The sequence below is a fragment of the Macaca thibetana genome, chromosome 4 (genome assembly GCF_024542745.1).
Source record: "Macaca thibetana thibetana isolate TM-01 chromosome 4, ASM2454274v1, whole genome shotgun sequence".
Classification (NCBI taxonomy): domain Eukaryota; kingdom Metazoa; phylum Chordata; class Mammalia; order Primates; family Cercopithecidae; genus Macaca; species Macaca thibetana.
The window spans coordinates 32827841-32847293 of NC_065581.1; the positions used below are offsets into that span (position 1 = coordinate 32827841).

At 39.7% G+C, this 19453-nt stretch overlaps 1 protein-coding gene across 1 annotated transcript in view; it reads right to left on the reverse strand.

Moving 5' to 3' along the window:
• The window catches only part of TSBP1 (testis expressed basic protein 1), a 77267-nt gene that overhangs the window by 38911 nt on the left and 18903 nt on the right, over positions 1–19453 (reverse strand). Inside the window, exons 8-15 of the mRNA XM_050786210.1 lie at positions 16273–16293; positions 12601–12639; positions 11981–12001; positions 9595–9615; positions 8891–8911; positions 8415–8435; positions 4990–5010; positions 3529–3549 (exon numbers count right to left, since the gene is read on the reverse strand). Of these exons, the coding sequence (XP_050642167.1) occupies positions 3529–3549; positions 4990–5010; positions 8415–8435; positions 8891–8911; positions 9595–9615; positions 11981–12001; positions 12601–12639; positions 16273–16293 (186 nt within the window). The remainder of the gene's footprint in view (positions 1–3528; positions 3550–4989; positions 5011–8414; positions 8436–8890; positions 8912–9594; positions 9616–11980; positions 12002–12600; positions 12640–16272; positions 16294–19453) is intronic.

Below are 19453 nucleotides of genomic sequence, written 5' to 3' on the forward strand. Positions count from 1 at the left end.
TAGGAGGCTGTAGGAAAGGGAGATGATTTATCTCTTCCCTTTTTGCAGTGAGTGGTTACTGCTGGAAATCCTGCAGGGGATTGGTAATTTCTTTAAACTGTGCTGCCTTTACCTTTCTCCTCCCTATTTCTGCCATTCTGTGAAAGCTTCATTTATTCATACAAGTATCCTTCCCTTCCCTTGTTGACAAGTCACTATAAACTTAGGGTAGTTTCTGAAGTATATCTCTCTATTTTGGGTTGATCAGTGGGTTTGGTATTCTCCTTTATTCATTTCCTTTTAGGGGTGGAGCAGCAGCTAAATAGTGGAATAAGCAAAAGAGATGAAGGAATATGAGTTTCTACACACACAAGACAGAAATGAACAGAGAGGAAAAGTATGCTAGGCCCTATAATAGGCATGGAACTTAACCAGTTATTACTGAAGTTTCAGCTGGTGGTAAGAAACAGAAGGAACACACAGTGGAGAAATCAACATGTGTAGAACCAAGTGAATTCAGTTCTCCCTTGATAGGCTTAAACAGGGTAACTGCAGAGAGGATATGGGGGGCGCTAAAATCTGACAGCTCAGTGCATGTCCAGTCTTACGTGCCTACTTTGTAGCCTCAGACCTGTTTCTGCTGGTCTGAGGCAGGAGATTAGTTATAAAGTGATAAAGTGAGGCTTTATTCTTCCTTCTCATTTCACTCAGCGACAGTAAATGCTTGAAACACTTCTAGAGGTTCATAATGTCTTAAACTTGTACTTCTATGTACTTTTGTCAGTCTCCTTTTCTTTTTCGTTTATTTTCTTTCTTTCTTTTTGAGGCAGAATCTTGCTCTGTTACCCAGGCTGGAGTGCAGTGGCATGGCCTTGCCTCATTACAGCCTCTGCCTTCCGGGTTCAAGCAATTACAGGTGCCTGCCGCCAAGTCTGGCTAATTTTTGTAGTTTGTTTTTTTTTTTTGAGACAGAGTCTTGCTCTGTCACCCAGGCTGGAGTGCAGTGGCATGATCTCGGCTCACTGCAAGCTCTGCCTCCTGGGTTCATGCCATTTTCCTGCCTCAGGCTCCCGAGTAGCTAGGACTACAGGCACCCGCCACCACAACTGGCTAATTTTTTATTTTTATTTTTTGTATTTTTAGTAGAGATGGGGTTTCACCATGTTAGCCAGGATGGTCTCGATCTCCTGACCTCGTGATCTGCCCGCCTTGGCCTCCCAAACTGCTGGTATTACAGGCGTGAGCCACTGCGCCCGGCCTAAGTTTTATATTTTTAATAGAGACACAGTTTCATCATGTTGGCTAGGCTGGTCTTGTAAGTGATCTGGCCCATGGGGCCTCCCAAAGTGCTGGGATTACAGGCGTGAGCCACTGCGCCCAGCATCTTTTTTTTTTTTTTGAGACAGAGTCTTACTCTGTTGCCCAGGCTGGAGTGCAGTGACACCATCTCGGCCTACTGTAACCTCCACCTCCTGAGTTCAAGTGATTCTCCTTCCTCAGCCTCCTGAGAAGCTGGGATTACAGGCGTGCGACACCACTCCCGGCCAATTTTTGTGTTTTTAGTAGAGATGAAATTTCATCATGTTGACCAGGCTGGTCTTGAACTTCTGACCCCAAGTGATCCACGGCCTCCCAAAGTGCTAGGATTACAGGAGTGAGTCACTGTGCCTGGCCAAATTTTTGTATTTTTAGTAGAGACAGGGTTTCACCACGTTGGTCAGGCGGGTCTCAAACTTCTGACCTCATGATACAGTTGCCTCGGGCTCCCAAAGTGCTGGGATTACAGGCATGAGCCACTGTGCCCGGCCCCGACCTCATTTTCTTTAGTCACTCTTTTTTACCTAACCTTTTAATTAATTAATTATATTTAAGAGGTACAACTACAGATTTCTTATGTGCATATATGGCAAAGTGGTGAAGTCTGGGCTTTTAGTGTACCCATTACCCAAATAGTGAATATTCTACCCAGTAATAACCTTTCAATTGACTTGAAAAGTTTTCTTCCTACTCTCTTTACTAGGGCTGTTGGGAACCACTAATTTTTGTTAAAGTCATTTAAATTTTAATCAATTCATTTTGCACTTTCTCCAAATCACTTATAACTTAGGGAAAAGCTAGGAAGGAATAAAATAGCAATATAATTTTCATTTATACACTATCATATTTTTAAAGTGTTTACACATAGGAGAGAGGGAGTCAGGCAGGGGAGAAAAGGGAAAGGGAATTCATGTATCCATGTAGATTCTCTGGCACATGGTGGCTATTAGGGAACTTTGGACCACATATGACCCTTCCTTTAGCCCCAGTGAGATCCTCTGAGGTGGGCTGGCTTATGTTTATCCTCTGAGTAATAATTATGAGAACTTCCAAGGCTATAAGTCTTGGCAATATCTGTGAGTACTGAGGAAATCAGTCTTGATTCAGGGGAATAGTCAATAACAAATGGCTCTTATTCATGCACAAAAAGGATAGTTAGAACCAGAATTTAGGGCAGTAAATATCCAGTTTTAATGGTCATAGTATGATTGTGTGGGATGCTGCCTGCCCTCTACACATTTTGGGTTTGTTTTCCCAAGTGATCTTATAGGACTGTAAACTCCATGGCACCAGAGACCAACCAAATCTCTCTCTTCCTTATTCATAACTTTATCCTCAGTGCTCAGCTTAGTATCTGATACATGCTAGGAGATCAGCTAGATGAAGGAATGTTTGTTTGAATATATGTGACTTGCCTTCTGATAATCCTTCCTGCTTGACTTAAACTTTCTAATGCTATCCCTTTATTTCTAGACTCAGAATTTCCCATGTCCTGGGGTTGGTTTGATTCCCTATATTTTAACACCTGTTTCTCCCTAGTTCGTCACAATATGGACTTTCACTTTGTTCTTTTCCATATGTGATGCTTCTGCCAGTTCCTGTAATTACAGCCCAATTACTGTCATTTCGTGTTCCACGAGGTGCTCTGTCCTTTCTTTTCCTCGCTGTCGTGTGTGTTTGCGCATGCGCGCACGTGTGGTGGGGCTGAAAGGTGTTTGGAGATAGAGAGCAGGATAGGACATGAGGAAAGAGAAAGGCCTTTGGAGAGAAGACCGGAGAACTCAGGTTAGACTAGACCCAGAATAGTATTTCCTGTAAAATTTTATTGTCTTTTCTCCCTTTTGTATTTATTCTTAAAATTTGATTTTCTTTTCTCATTTCCTCCTCATAGTCTCCATTATCTTTGAGTAGGCCCTTTAGAAACTACAAAGCACTTCAGAACTGGAAAGCTGCCCTTATTATTCTCTCTCTGCTACTTTAGAAAATTCTTCTGTATTGTTATAGAAGACATTATGACTATTTCTGGGGAAATTTTCTTACTCTTTTTCTTTAAAAAAAAATAGCCCTGGAGAATTCTCAGTAGGTTGCAACCAGGAAGCATAAAAACATGCATAAAACAACTGCTCTTATGGCAGTAAGACACATCTAGGGCATTTCAGACAGGGAACAGGCCCTCTAGACACTGTAGAAGATCAAGGAACCTGGAGGGAGAAGGATAGATAAGGTACTTACCATTGGGTCCAGGATATTGTACTAAAAAATAGAAACAAACAAATTACACACACACACACACACACACACACACACACACACACACACTTATATTTTTTGAGACAGAGTCTCACTCTGTCGCCCAGGCTGGAGTGCGGTGGGGTGATCTTGGCTCACTACAACCTCCACCTTCTGGGTTCAAGTGATTCTCGTGCCTCAGCCTCCTGAGTAGCAGGGATGACGGGTGCCCGCCACCATGCCTGGCTATTTTTTGTATTTTTAGTAGAGATGGGGTTTCGCCATGTTGGCCAGGCTGGTCTTGAACTCTTGACCTCAGGTGATCCGCCCACCTTGGCCTCCCGAAGTGCAGGGATTACAGGTGTAAGCCACTGCGCCTGGCCCAAAAACACCTCTATTAGTGCTGTTTTCCCAAGGCAAGCAGTGAAAATGATTTTCTCAGGAATTACTAAATCTCATTATTCAGGATTAAATATTTTTCATTGCACTACTGCTGTACTGTAGCCTCTCCATAAGAACCAGATCTTCTTCTAGGAGATTATTAACCCTGTTTTAGTTAGCATAACCACTTCATTCTTGCTTTTCATTATAGGTGTTAGAGGTGAGATCTTTAATTGTATTCCTTTCCCGATATTCCCCCAGTCTTTTTTCCTCACATCACTCTGTTTCACTCTCAGCTATCTTTCTTTTATATTCTTGTTCATTTCTTATATTCTTTTCCAGATTTGATTACACCTTTGCCTTAGGAAGCTATTCTAATGATTATTGACAAGCCACTATAATCATTATTGGAACAATGCCTGTCTGTTATGAATTTTAAGGTAATGGAATTTCCATTTGCTAAAATATAATTGGTTGCCTAGAGAGATGTTAGTGTTAATCCAAACTGCACCATTTTGTAAGCCTCCAGCTATTTTGAAGACCTTGGTCAAAGTGAAACATTCCACGGGGGTTCAGGCTGTGAGAAACATTCTGCCTAACCACCTGACTACAAGGTGGACAAAGGGCCACCTAAAGAAACCTCCCTATCATATTCTGCTGGGAGAAAGTGCAAGGAACACCACATTCTGCAGGAACAAGGACCAGAACCCCCTCATCATGGGAACATCTTATCAATATCCTGCTGGGCAGCAAGCCATACTACCCAGACCCTTCCCACCCATACCTATAAGTATCCCCAGCCTGTAAGCAGCGGTGGACACTGGCATTAGGCTAGTTCCCCACTTCTGTAGGTCTTATGCTGGACATAAAGCCTGCATTTGCTGTAGAGCCACCACTCTCTCTGTGTCTTTCTTTAACCCTTGCCTTCCCTCCAAAACCTAACAGTTAGGATATGGGGAAATGAAAGTCTAAGACATACGATTTTTAGATTCTTTAACCCAGATACTTAAACAGTTGGGGCCAGTCTCCTTCAGACATAGTAAGAAGCCAACAGAGATAAGTTGATATATACAGGCAGCTTACCAATAGGTCTTGGAGTTTGCACTAAAAAGAAGTTGAAATTGACATATTAGTATGGTTATTTGACTGGGGAGTATATTTTTCACTAATTTTATCCTGGAAGTGAGGCTTTGAGAGGTAGAGCAGGGGAGAAGAAGTGGTATCAGTTATGAGATCATTAGGGAGAATTAATCCAACTATGTTAACTATAGAAAAAAGGAAAAAGGATATTTAGCATTTACTGCAGTATGTCAGCCCAAGGTGAAGGTTTTTGTAGGATTCTTGCCAACCTAAGAGATACTAGGGAAAGGTGAAACTTCGTTATTAGGTATTAACATTACTGATAGTAGGGAAAGGTGAAACACTTCCTGTCAGTAGGAGTAGAAAATATTTCTTTCCCAAGGGACTGTTCTTTCACTAAAATCTTTATTTCTGATCAACTAATATGTTCCAGAGGTAGACATTAGAATAGGAGGTAAGAATCCAGTTTCCTCTTCGCACAGCTTCCAGCTTATTGGAGAGTGATAGAGCAGTGACTGCTGCTTTGATTAGCTTTAGAGTCTGTGAGCAAAGAGTCAACAAAACCTGGTTTTTTTTTTTTTTTTTTTTTTTTTTTTTTTTTTTGAGACAAGGTCTCACTCTGTCACCCAGGCTGGAGTGCAGTGGTGCAATTATAGCTCACTATAGTCTCCACCTCCTGGGCTCAAGTGATCTTCCCACCTCAGCCTCCTGAGTAGCTAGGACTACAGCTGCATGCCACTATGCCTGGCTAATTAAAAAGAATTTTTTTTGTAGAGATGGGGTCTTGCTCTGTTGTTGCTCAGGCTAGTCTGGAACTCCTGGTCTCAAGTGATCCTCCTGCCTTAGCCTCCCAAAGTGCAGGGATTACAGGTGTGAGCCCATGCCTGGCCAAAACTTTCAGTTTTTAATGAGAATTTGACCTTCAGTTGGTTTTCTAGCTCTGATCACTTGATGACCTGATAAATATCGAAAGCCTGTTATATTTATTTATTTATTTTTTTGAGACGGAGTCTCACTCTGTTGCCCAGGCTGGAGTGCAGTGGCATGATCTTGGCTCCCTACAACCTCTACCCCCTGGGTTCAAGTGATTCTCCTACCTTAGCCTCCTGGGTAGCTGGGACTGTAGGCACACGACACCACACCCAGCTAATTTTTGTGTATTTTTTCAGTAGAGATGGGATTTCACTATATTGGCCAGGCTGATCTTAAACTTCTGACCTTGTGATTCGCTGGTCTTGGCCTCCCAAAGTGCTGGGATTACCGCGCCTGGCCGAAAGCCTGTTATGTTATTTAGCAACACTGCTTGCATAAGAATGATCCTTGATGTCAGACTGCATCTGAACTGGGAGAACTGTAAATATGTATTAAGAAGCTATAACTTTGGGCTTCCCTGAGTGCAGTGACCCATGTATTTGGTCATATTCCTTACGGGATCCCTGCAGGTAATGTGTATGGGGTTCTTATAGGAGATTTTAGTTCCTGGTAGACCTGTGGGGTTTCTAAGCCAGGTCAGCTCCCAATTCATCTAACAGAAGGCCAAGCAGAATAAGTCCTAGGTGGCTATGTGGACAGCTGCATAGATCATGGCGAGTACTGCTCCCACAGCAGAGGGATAGCTGATAATGCCCTTGCTGGCAAGCTGTGCGTCCTGCCTTAGGTCCTACTAAGTAGACTGGTGCCAGATGAGAGCTATGGTAATCTTGTAAGTCTGCAAGGTTAGTTGAATCTGAAAAGACCATATCCTGCTAAAGACCCAGTGGGCATAGCAGTTAATAATCCTTCACTTCAGTGTCACTCAGGATGAGAAACATTCAAGTTTTGATCAACAATCCCCGAACTTTTAACTCTGAATTTTTTTTTTCTGTGTAAAACACCTAGAAGGTGGTGCTTCCAGATCTGGATACCCTTGGCTATGAGCAGTAGACCAGTTATACGTTTAGATATTATGCTAATAGTTGCTTTGTCTGTATCTACAAATATGTATCTTTGATTCTGAAGTAGAACTCTTAGGAAACCTGCCCTCTTGACATAAGTTACTAAATCCTTGGATAGGTGATCACTTCAAAATGTATTTTGTTTCTTCGGTTTTTCTATATTTTCTTCTCATTTCCAGTTTCAATTTGTGACTTCTTGTACCTTTATTTTTATTCTCTTTCTCAACATATTCATTTCTCTTCTTTATTCTCTTATGTGCCAATTCACTTACTCTTTCTCCTTCCAATTTTCTTCCTACTTTTTTCTTTTTAAATTTTCTCCTATTTATCTCTCTCTAACCTGCATCTTCATTCTTTATCTGTTACTATTTGTGTTACTCATTCTCTCACTTTATCTCCTCTAGGCCTTTACTACCTTTTAATCTCAACATTAGAAGTTCATTTTATTCACTGTTAATAACCTGTTATAACACCCAAAAATGGAAAGATAGTGGAAAGAATGAAGAGCTAGTAAAACTTTAGTCTTAATTTTATTAACTAACCCATCCTCTTATTTTTTTGAGAAATGACTCCTGGCCCTCAGTTTCCTCATTTCTAAATATGAGGATAATAACTGCCTTACCTACTGCCATTTGATGTTGTTTAGATGCAACAAAGTAATGTACACGAGTGTTAGAAAAACAGTAGTAAGACACTATAGGGATCACTCAAAGAATGTGACTACGTTGCTAAAAGTTGCTGAAAATAGAGCCTAACTCTTCTGGAGAGAACTTTTCAGGGCAATTAGAAAGGAAAGAAAGGCCGGGCGTGGTGGCTCAAGCCTGTAATCCCAACACTTTCGGAGGCCAAGGCGGGCGGATCACGAGGTCAGGAGATCGAGATCATCCTGGCTAACACAGTGAAACCCCATCTCTGCTAAAAATACAAAAAAATTAGCCGGGCTTGGTGACAGGCACCGGTAGTCCCAGCTACTCAGGAGGCTGAGACAGGAGAATGACCTGAACACGGGAGGCAGAGCTTGCAGTGAGCGGAGATCACGCCACTGCACTCCAGCCTGGGCCACAGAGCGAGACTCTGTCCGCCCCCCCCCCCAAAAAAAAGAAAGAAAACTTAAAATTTGCATTATTTTACATAGTGAAGATTATCTAATAATGGAAAAATCATTTGCATGGAAAGAAAATCAGGAAGTTTAGGTGCTGGGTTCTAAATCTTTATTAAATATTGGCTCTACAGAGCTAGATTATATGCTGAAGTGGAAACAGCTTAGGACCATCTCTAGTGGGATATTTTTCACTTTGCGTTTCAGCTTCATAGTTAATATATTTTTATTGCAAAACCTGGATGAGTCCAACCTGAAGGAGCACTGGGTGAAATTATGAGGTGGCAGAAGGACTTGATCCTTGAGTCCTTGGGCATGAATAGTTGAATTAAAAATAGATTGATGTTCTAAGTAAAGTACCAAAAGGTATTATAATTGAGAATCAGATGACTTACCAATGGTTTTGTGAGACAGCTCTAAAGAAAAAAGAGAAAAGAAATCAGTAGCTATATATATATTTTATATATACTTTTTATTTATGTACTTTCATTTATATACTTTCCCCAGTAGGAATCTGAATCACTAATGTCAAGTTCAGCTGCAGCTGAGTAGTAGAAATGGTGACTTTCTTGCTATGGCAAGCTAGTACATATAAGGGCCTCCTCATCTAAAAATCCCTTGTGTGATGGTGAGGAGCCATTGAAAATCTGCAAGGGTTCATCCTCCACTTTGTAGTTTGTTTTTGTTGGTGAAGTGTACGTTTACAGAGCTAATCATGACTTACTGAAATGCTAGGTCGAAGAAAAATAAGAGGTTGAAGAAAATGTGAACTCCAAACCCTTGAAATCCCAACATGGAAACCAGGTAGCGATCCCTAAGATACTGCAGGAAAGTAAAATGCTCACTGTGGAGAATCAGACAGCAAACTTACTGATAGGTCCTGTAGCTCCAGCTGCGACAGAGAGAGAGAGAGGGAGAAAGAAAAAGATATCCGTATGCTTCACCACTGTGAAGGAAATTCCCATTGCCTAACACTCGCTCTAGGGAGTATCATAAATAGAAACGGGAAGATCAAGAGTTGCTTGTATGGCGAGCCTCAGGCAGGCTCCCTGTTGCACAATATAAGGGACCTACAGGGATGGAGGCCTCCTCCTGCTTTCAGTGATGGTTGGAAATCTTCAGAGGGTTGGGAAAGACTCACTCCATATTAATCTGTTATGCCTCTATTTTTCTTACATTTTCTTGCCCCTTGTCCCCAGTTTCCTTAGAGACATGGTTTATTTGAAAGATGTACCTTCCGTTGCTGATGGATCATTATGACTATTACTAAGAGGGCTGTTTTGGTTTATATTTTTAAATGTTAGTCTGTGAGATTTCTTAACACTTCGTGGATGGCCTCTTTGCAAACTATGTAACAGGAATGCTAGGGGAATTGAGAAAGACAGTGTTAAGAAAGCATGTCACCCCTAAACCTCAGCATCACACAATATACCCATTAGCAAACCTGCATATGCACCACCTGAATCTAAAATAAAAGTTGAAATTGTTTAGAAAAATGCAGAGCAGATCAGGCCCCAAGACCTTGTAGGTCAGATATCAAAGGGACCACAGTGGAAAAACAAACTTGATACTTACGAATAGGGGCTGTGAATTGCACTGAAATACAAAAAGGAGGAAAGTGTGGTTTGACATTAACAGATTTTTCATGTTACCGGTATTGTTTCTAAATAAACTATGAAACAATTCAACCAGAGGAGAACAACTACTGTGGGACTGCAGATAATCTTAGCCTGGAAGCCGCATAACCTTCCTACCAGTTTAAATCATTCAACATCCATCTTAAATGAGAAATTTAGGTAACTAAAAAATAATAAATATAAATAATTAAAATAAAATACAATTTTAAACATGAATTATGTGGCTTTCCCTTATCCTAAATTCAGTAACAATTCAGGATATTGTGTCTGATGGCTTGGGCATCAGAAGGTGTCAGAAGATTTGAATACAATTAAGAAGTATGAGTGAGAAATCCTGTAGGGGTAGAAATGGTAACAGTTAGGATGTGGAGAGGACCCCATATCCCACAGAAGGCCAAAGAATGTTAGAGGAAACAGAAAAGGAACTCACTTATAGGTCTAATAGTTCCAGCTAAAATATGGAAAAAACAAAATAGAACTAATGAGAAAATACTGTTTGCATTAAAATTCTTTCTGGGAAAACATCACAAATGTAGACACCAGGAGCAAAATTTCCACTTCCGTGGAGGAACAAATAAAGTTTACAAATGCTTCCTTCTTCATCTTGGAGGACCCCGGTTACTGCTGGAATCTGCCAGCTGGAACTGTAGGGATGCACATTTGGTCAGGCAGCGTTCCTTCCCCTTTCCCGATGGGTGTCCTGCTTGTAGCTCAGTAGATTACACAGGCCATTGCCTGTCTTCCAGCTGGCTAATTTGAACTTGCTTAGCTAGAATCTATAGCCTCATCTTCTGAAGGAGACAGTGGGATTTCTGTCTCTGTAGTGATTTTGGCCCATATTCAACAGAGTAACTTGGCCTGCCATATAAGAGGGAATAGAAACTGCTAGGTTGACTTAAGACATTTATAGGTATGAGTAGTGGGCAAAGGAATTGAGACACTAGACCCACATACTTGTTAATAATGCAGTAACAGTCTTCTTGTTTATGACCACATACACACACACACACACACACACACACGCACACACCCCACCACACCTCTCTACACCTCATGCACCTCGCAGGCTATAAGTGATCCTCTCATCTTGGCCTCCCAAAGTGCTGGGATTACGTGTATGAGCCACTGTGCTTGGCCTAATATGTGCTTTTATGATACCTACCCAGTATTTGCTCTCAAAGTTTGACTTGATTATTTTAATAATGTTTCATTTGTATAAATACTCCAAGAGGAGTAGACACAGGATGTGATATACCATGAGCTTTAATTCTCAAATCACTTTTTTTCTCTTTCCTTCAGAGTTAGTGCTGCGTCAGGGTCTCAAGCTCTGAACATCCTCAAAATTGAAGGATGGAAATGTGTTAGAAAGTGAATTAAACCCTGATGAGTTTCATCTTTCTTGTCTTTGATTTTAAGATCACTCTTGGTGTGGGAAATTGGCCAGGGCTGGAAAAGCTGGTTAAATTTGGACCAAGTGCATTCATCTTTTTATTTCCTCTCTCGGGGCAGAGAATTAAAATCCTGTAGAGCAATGGTTCTTAAACTTTGGTATGCACGCAAATCACCTGGGCATCTTATTAAAATGCAAAGTCTGACTTAGTAGGTCAGGGGTGGGCAACAGGCTCAGACTCTGCATCTCTAAAACTCCAAGGTGATGTTGATGCAGGTCCTTGGATTCACTTTAAGCATCAAGGTCATAAAGGGCGGGTAAAATCTCAGATCATATAAAAGTCATTGTTTCCATTTACCATTATTTTTTTCCTTTTTAAACCAATTTCCTCTCACTTATCCCTTATTTTCTATTCCCAACCAATGCTTCTTCCAGAGGTGTATGCTACAGTTTCATTTAAAATTCTATCTGGATACTTCTTTCAGATTTATTCTTTGTTCATAGCAGGGGATATACATCCCGCACAAACATCAGTGACAGTCTGGGATCCTCGGTCAGTGAGCTGGGACTCACTGCATGTCACTGAAATTTTCTTGGTGGGTCTTAAGTAGAATGGCCACCATCAAGCCTCTTTCTTTGAGTGTTACTGAGTTTTCTCACAGGGGAATCTTTCTTCTTTTCACTTGACCATTTTTTGTTTTTCACTCTTTTCTCTTTGCTGTTGAATCTCAAGAGTTTGGAAAAGTTAAAGGTAATAGTACTTTCTTACAGAGGCACCGCAGTTTATTAAGATAAGAATAGAGAATAAAGAAGGGGAAAAGAATGAACAATTTGTGAAAGAAACAAAAACACCTAGAAATATGAATGTCTTACATATTCTAACAGTTTAGTAGAGCAAAGCACATGAGAATTAAAGGGCAGAAAAGCAACTTACTAATGGCTCCTGCAGTTCTGGCTAAAATACAAACAAAAAAGGTGAGTTTAGAGACAGCATGACTCAAGGGGGTTTATCTCAGGGAGTTTCAGATCAAGCAGTTACTACATATTTGATTTACATGGAAAGGCAGCAAGAAGGTAAGTAAGCATTTTCCTTTTTTCCTTAGGAGACTGTGAAAATCATACTTCCTGCAGTTATTATTCTTAATTTTCATTATCTTCCTGCTGTCAAATCCTTCTAAAGATTATAGATAATTTTCCCTGGCCCCAGAATCTTTTTCACAATTTCATTAATTAATCTAGTTTTTATTATAAGAATTTCCCCTTTGCTAAATGAAAAAATTAATCAGTCACTTATAGGATCTTGAAATCAGCCTCAACTTCCTCATACTGGTAAAAGAAAGAGAGAACAGTAAAATTGCAAGTTTTTCTCCTTTCCTCCACCTTTATGTGCCTTCTCACCACCCTCCCCGTTCCTCTGGTAGCAGGCACATTGTAGAACATCCAAATCATTACACTTGGTATGCATGTATCAAAATATCACATATATCCCATAAATTTGTACAATTATTAGGAGTCAGTAAAAAAAGGACTGAGTTGTGTATATGGGAAACTTACAGAGAGGTTCTTCAATTGTTTTTAAACATTTTATACTACCTATAATAAAAATTGAAAAGTATATTATTAGATATGATTTAGATTAGACTTTAGACTAAATTAGATTTAGACTTTCAGAAGGCATGGAGATAGATAATCCCATTCCCTCCTCCTCCTCCCCAGGTGTGGTACAAACAGTCTTGAGGTTAAAGACCTGAGTCCCAGTTTTGCTATTCTTTAGCTCTGTGATTTTGGGCAAGTCACTAAATGTTCTGAACATTAATTTTCTCATCTCTAAAACAGAAGTGGTGTCCCCCATCTTACTTATATTGTGAAGTTGCAGTGAAAAATCAGGAGTAATAACAGAAAGGAAAGCTGAAAAGTTGTATTAGAAATGTTATGGAAAGAAATATTCAGTAACTATAAACGAATGAAATACTTTGGCAAAGTAGTAAGCTACTTTATTTTACTTTTTTTCTGCTTTATTTTTTCCTTTTATTTCTGACTGTCATTTGAAAAGTTCTGAGTCCTGACAGCAGAGCATTATAATGTGCACTTAATTGTGTTTTTATTTTTGATTTATTAATTTGTGTTATTTTAATCTTTAAAATAACCCTATCTTCTTGTGTACCTTAGTACCTTAATTATATCATTTTAATCTCTCTTGTTTCTGTCTTGAGAAATAACCAATCATATTTTAAGATGTTGAAAATTTTGCAATTTTTTATCTTAAAAGAATTGAATAATGTGTTTCCTTCTTTGTGTATAATTATTTTTTGCTTATTTGTTACATTGCTGTTTTAGGAGGGAAATGGTAGCTTTCCCCAGAAACAACAGGATCTACCCTCAGCATTTGGAAAGAGATGTCTGTTTTTCTATGTGGTATTTTAGGCCATTAATCACTGAACTGTCAGTTTCTTGAGAAGGTGAAGCCACTTCCACCACCAAATAAGGATAATTTTAAAAGGACAGTTTTCTATACTTAAGATTTTTAAGATTTAAGATATTAACCTATGTTAGGAGTGGCAATTATACTTGAGTTATGCATATTTAATTTTGATCAATTAGTAATGACTATCTGGAGATGAGAAGAATTTTAGGATACGTGTGGGCTGAGCAGGTAAGAGAATCATGATCAATTATTGATGTCTGCCATAGGCAAAGGCATGAGCAGAAATGTAACACAGGTCATATATATTCCATTCCTGACCTAAAGTAATATGGAATAATGAGGAGAAAGGAATTTTTCTTTTCTTTTCTTTTCTCTTTTTTTTTTTTTTTGAGACAGTCTTTGTCACCCAGGCTGGAGTGCAGTGGCACAATCTCGGCTCACTGCAACCTTCGCCTCCTGAGTTCAAGGCATTCTTGTGCCTCAGCCTCCTGATTAGCTGGAATTACAGGCATGCGCCACCATGCCCAGCTAATTTTTGTATTTTTATTGGAGATGAGGTTTCGCCATGTTGACCAGGCTGGTCTGAAACTCCTGGCCTCAAGTGATCACCCCACCTCGGCCTCCCAAAGTGCTGGGATTACAGGCATGAGCTTCCGTACTGGGCCAAGAAGAGAAATTCTTGAACTGAGTATTTTGTGGCGTTTCCCAGCTGAAGACCAATAAGTGGGACAGTGAAAGGCATTTACTTGTTGCCTTACAGAGCAAAGAAGCAGATAAAAAAACTTAGGATGTACATATCCTGCCAAAATACTGAATATTATGTGTTTTGGATTAAGGACACGGTCTCTGTGGATATTCTTCCTAATGGGAACATCCAAGTTAGTTTGTTTAGAGAGTACCACATTTTCCATACCAGACAGAATTCCTCATTATCTTTGTGGGGATCACAAACTCACTTGCATTAAGGGGTCCAGCAGGTCTCATGATTGTGAATCTGCTAGAGTTATAAGGGATAGAGATGGTGAAAAGTCCATACCCTACTCAGAGGCATTCAAATTCAAAGTTTAATATAATGCCGTGCTGGCCAAACAAAACACATCTACAGGTGGCACTGGGCTACTGTTGGCTAATTTGGGAGCTGTATTTTCAGATAAGAAGAGATGATTTAAGTGAGCACCATCTATACTTCAGCAACAGTGCAGTTTGAGATCAGCATCATATGGGTTGTGGCCTGAGTCAGGATAGGGCAAGTGAATCCCTTTCTTTTCATTATTTTAAGGATAGGTATTGGTTGGGTCACATTTAATTAAAACCTGTGAGTAATAAACTTGTTCAGACTGTGAAGCATCTGGAAGTTTTGATGCCTTTTAGAAAAAAATAATGAAATATGATATATTTAATTCCATCTTTGAACAAGAAACAACTTTGCTAGTAGGAAATGTGACCCTAATATGCAACCACAAAAGTAAAAGTCAATATGAAAAATTTTGTAGGAAAAGCACATAGATCAGAAAAAAAATCTGTCCAGCCAGTGTTATCTGTTTTGGATTTTTTGCCGATTTCCTCACTTCTCTCTTCCTCATTCCTGTCACAATCTTCCCTTCATTTAGAAAATGTGTTCTTTTTTTTTTTTTGACAACCAATTGAAATCAGTCCAGAAGGTTTATTTAAATTTTACCTCTTTGGTTTTCCTCTCTTCTCCATTCATTTTTTTCAGCTTCCCTCACTTCTCTGTTCTTTTATTTTGAGATGGAGTCTCACTCTGTCACCCAGGCTGGAGTGCAGTGGTGCGATCCCAGCTCACTGCAACCTCCCCTTCCAGGGTTCAAGTGATTCTCCTGCCTCAGCCTCCCTAGTAGCTGGGATTATAGGCACATACCACCATGCCCAACTAATTTTGTATTTTTGGTAGAGACGAGGTTTTACCATGTTAGCCAGGCTGGTCTCGAACTCCTCACCTCAGGTGATCCACCCGCCTCAGCCTCCTAAAGTGTCATGATTACAGGCGTGAGCCACAGTACCCAGCCTCTTCTCTGTTCTTTTATTTGATTAATTTTCAACTAGTTGTTGAAATTAGTTATATAACTGACTTGACATTTTAATGAGAGATTAAATAACTTGCGTATGTTCAAACAAATAGTAAGTAGGGAACTGGGATACAACTCTAGTTAGCCTGGCTCTAGGGTCTGCATGCTGAACTTCTAGGCAATAGTCCTCTGTAAATTGAAAATAATTAACAAGCAAATTTATTTTAAAAGTGATTTTTAGTAGGTCTTATATTACTTTCAATTCATGGAGAAATAGTGTATAGTTCAGATAAGAAGTGAGCAGTAACTTTTTTCTAAGCCCACAGTCAGAGTGTACAGCATAATTTCCTCCCTTGAAGGTAGGCTGCGATTAGAGAGGGACGTAGTTAGGATCTGTTTAAGATGGAAGAAAATCAAACCTGTTCTATACCTTAAGGAGAAGCAGTTAAAGGAAGGAAAATATTTAAAGGTGTAGAAGAGAGAAGCAATGACTTCTGAAGAAATAAGGGAGTGAGAGGATGTGGTCAAAGGCAAGAATGAAGGAATTTGCTTAAGCAAGTGGGAGGTCTCATTGTCGTAGAGAGGGGGAAAGGTGATAAAGGTGGGCATGATCCAGTTAAGATGGCTAATGAAGGACAAGGTGGAGAATCATGAGTCTTAAGCCCTGTTACACTGACATAGCAGGAAACAGAAAATAGTTAAGACAGGGAGAAGTCCTCTGCCTTGTGTAGGAGCCCAACAACATTAGATTTTGAAACAAAAAGATAAACTTACTCATGGATCCTTGAGTTGAAGCTAAAGAACAATAACAATTATTCAAGTCAGTCAAAAGTTTCAATAATCCATCAATTTCCCAAGAGTCTGCCTGGAAATAAGTCCTCCCTTAGGTTATTAGACTTTCCATTCCCCTGTAGGTAGGCTCATAAAGTGGTCACACTTGCAGGTGGTCCCATGTCTTTTCCCCCTTAGACACTATGCAGGGGTGAAAGTTACAGGGGAATATTCAGATTTACTATATTTCCAATATTCTGATTTCATTCACCACCTTTCTCCTGTCTTTTCCGTTTCTCCCTCCCTTTTTCTTTCATCTTTTCAGTTTGGAGAGTCTTCTTTCCCTAATGTGATAGCCTCAAGAACCAAAGAAAGGCAATATTACAAAGGTTCTAGTTTTATAAGAAAAGAACACCGAGATTGAGAAAGAGAAGGGCTGTGCCTGAGTATGCAAAAAATTAAAGGCAGTTTTAGCCTCCAGTTTTCTTCACTTTAAGTTCAGCACGTTTTCCTTCATATTCTTTACAATTTTCTCTTCTTTCTGGAACATTCCTTTAAAATTTTTTTTCTTTAACATACTGACCATCTTCCCTCCCCAACAGTTTTTTTTTTTTGTTTTTGTTCATCTCTAAAATGTTCCTCTTGTAAAATAACCTAAATTCTAGGGCAAGGCTTGTAGAAGGTTTAATGATATTAACTTTGATAGTAATTTGTACAAGCTACCATAGAATGAACCCTCACTATATTCAGTGGAGAAAGTCTGGATATTAGTCTTATTTGTCTTACATTGACTGTTAAATGACTATGCAAAGTTTGATAATTCTCACCATCTTTTGGAACTGCATTTAACTCATCTATGACAGGGTTTAATAATTTTTCTTCTGCTCAACTTTTATGATTCAATGAGGCTACATTCACAAACTAAAGCCCTGTGTTCTTGGGCCTTTTAGCCTTAGGGTACGTTTTGGTAGGAGAAGCAAAAAAGGCTGACTTTCTAGAAATAAGGCCTGCCTAGAAAGAGGCAAATAAGGAGGACGAGGTCCCTAGACAAACAAGGGTTTATGGTACTGAAACCACCAAGAACTTGCTCAATTCCCTTGTAAACTGTGTTAAATACCCACATCTCTAAGGGCACATCAATTGCTTAAAAGCATCAGCGTTAATCCCCCTTTGAAAAGCAGATCAGAAAAAACATCCCTCACACTACCTTCCCCAGGGGGCATCAGATCCTCTATGCCAGCTGTAGTGTGATTTTTTTCATGGATTGTTTAGGCATCTTGTACTCTGGTGGTGTGGCCAAGGCCCAGAATGACATGTAGGACTGACGATGAGCAGAGAAGGTGATTCCCTTTTCCTTTTCTTCTCAGCCTTTGTAAAGGTTGAAACTCTTAAGAAAACTTGGAAGACCTTAGTCTTTTTTTTTTTTTTTCCTGGGACAGGGTTTCACTCTGTTGCCCAGGTTGAAGTTCAGTGGTTCTGTCATAGCTCACTGTAACCTCTCACTACTGGGCTCAAGTGATCTTCCCATCTCAGCCTCCTGTGTAGCTAGGACTACAGGCATGCCACCATGCCCTACTAATTCTTTCAATTGTTTTGAAGAGACAGAGCCTCACTATGTTGTCCAGGCAGGTCTTGAGTTCCTGGCCTCCAGGATCCTCCTATTTCAGCCTCCCAAAATGCTGGGATTACAGGTGTAAGCCACCATGCTTGGCCCTTAGTTTTTTTTTTTTTTTTTTTTCTTTTTCCTCTACTTGCTTTGAGGAGGTGGAGGACCTTAGGCTTGATTCAACTTTCCTTAGTTTCCCTATGTACTTCCTTCTTATTATCTGCTTGCTCTCATTTCTCTTTCCTAAATTAGAAATAGAAAATAAACTGAAATATGATTCCTGGAGTTGGCACTGAGGAATAATAATAAAAATCCACATCAGTCTGAGTTAATTGGTTTACAAAGTATAAATTCTCACTGAAATCATTTTAGAAAGGGGACCTTTGATTAGGTCTCATTAAGTACAATGGGCCATCAACTACTAGAATGCTTGGATTTGAATCCTGGTTCCCCTACTTACTAGCTGTGTTACTCTGCCTGGTTTTTTTTTTTTTTATGCCTAAGTTTATTCATTTTAAAAATAGAATTTATAATAATATCTACTTCCTAGGATTATTATGAAGAAGTGTTTAGGACAGAGCCTGGAGCATAATGCTCAACACATATTATTATATCATCATTTCAGATTGCAGTCCTTATCTGTTTATACATGTACGGGTAATGGACCGCAGCCTCCTCTATCTTGGGCACTATGCTAGTTCAAGATTTTCAAAGAAATAATAGGATCAAGTCCTTTGAGGTCCTGGTTTGAGGGGCCCTGTCTCAAGTTACCACAGTCCAGTGAATTGCCTATGAGAATTATCTCTCAAGAGGGCCTCATCCATTCTTTAGGACCACATATCATCTTGAGCTTCAGGGATGAATAGCTTCCTGGTGGCCCTACGCATCTTTCAGCTAAATACTCTATGTAACTAATTACTCATCATCCTTTGAGATTAATCCCCAAATGGGTCACATCCTCATTTAATTTACTCACCATCTGAAGATAATCCTCATCTTAAGGATGCTTATTATCATAATGCTTTTTTTAATTCCTAATTGGACATTCCTTCCACCTCTCCTTACTCTCTAAAACACACCATGCTGTCAGAAATTCGTATCAGCAAATTTTCCTATATCTTGAACTTCTCCAAACGTTTTCTTCACCATCTTGCTTTAATATGCCTGACTGTCCTTTAAAATACTGTATCTCAAGGCTGGGTGCGGTGTCTCATGCCTGTAACCCCAGCAATTTGGGAAGCTGGGGAAGGCAAATCACTTGAGGCCAGGAGTTCAAGACCAGCCTGGGCAAGATGGCAAAACCCTGTCTCTACTAAAAATACAAAAATTAGCCGAACATGGTGGCGCACACCTGTAATCCCAGCTACTTGGGTGGCTGAGGCACAAGAATTGCTTGAACCCGGGAGGTGGAGTTGCATTTGGTCTTTTTGTGGTTTGTTTTCTTGGGTTTTGTGGGGTTGGTTTTTTGTTTGGTGTTTTTTTGTTTTTTTTGTTTGGTTTTTTGGGTTTTCTTGGTTGGGTTGTGGTTTGTTGTTTTTTCGTTTTTTTTTTTTTTTTGGGTTTTTGGTTTTTTTGTGT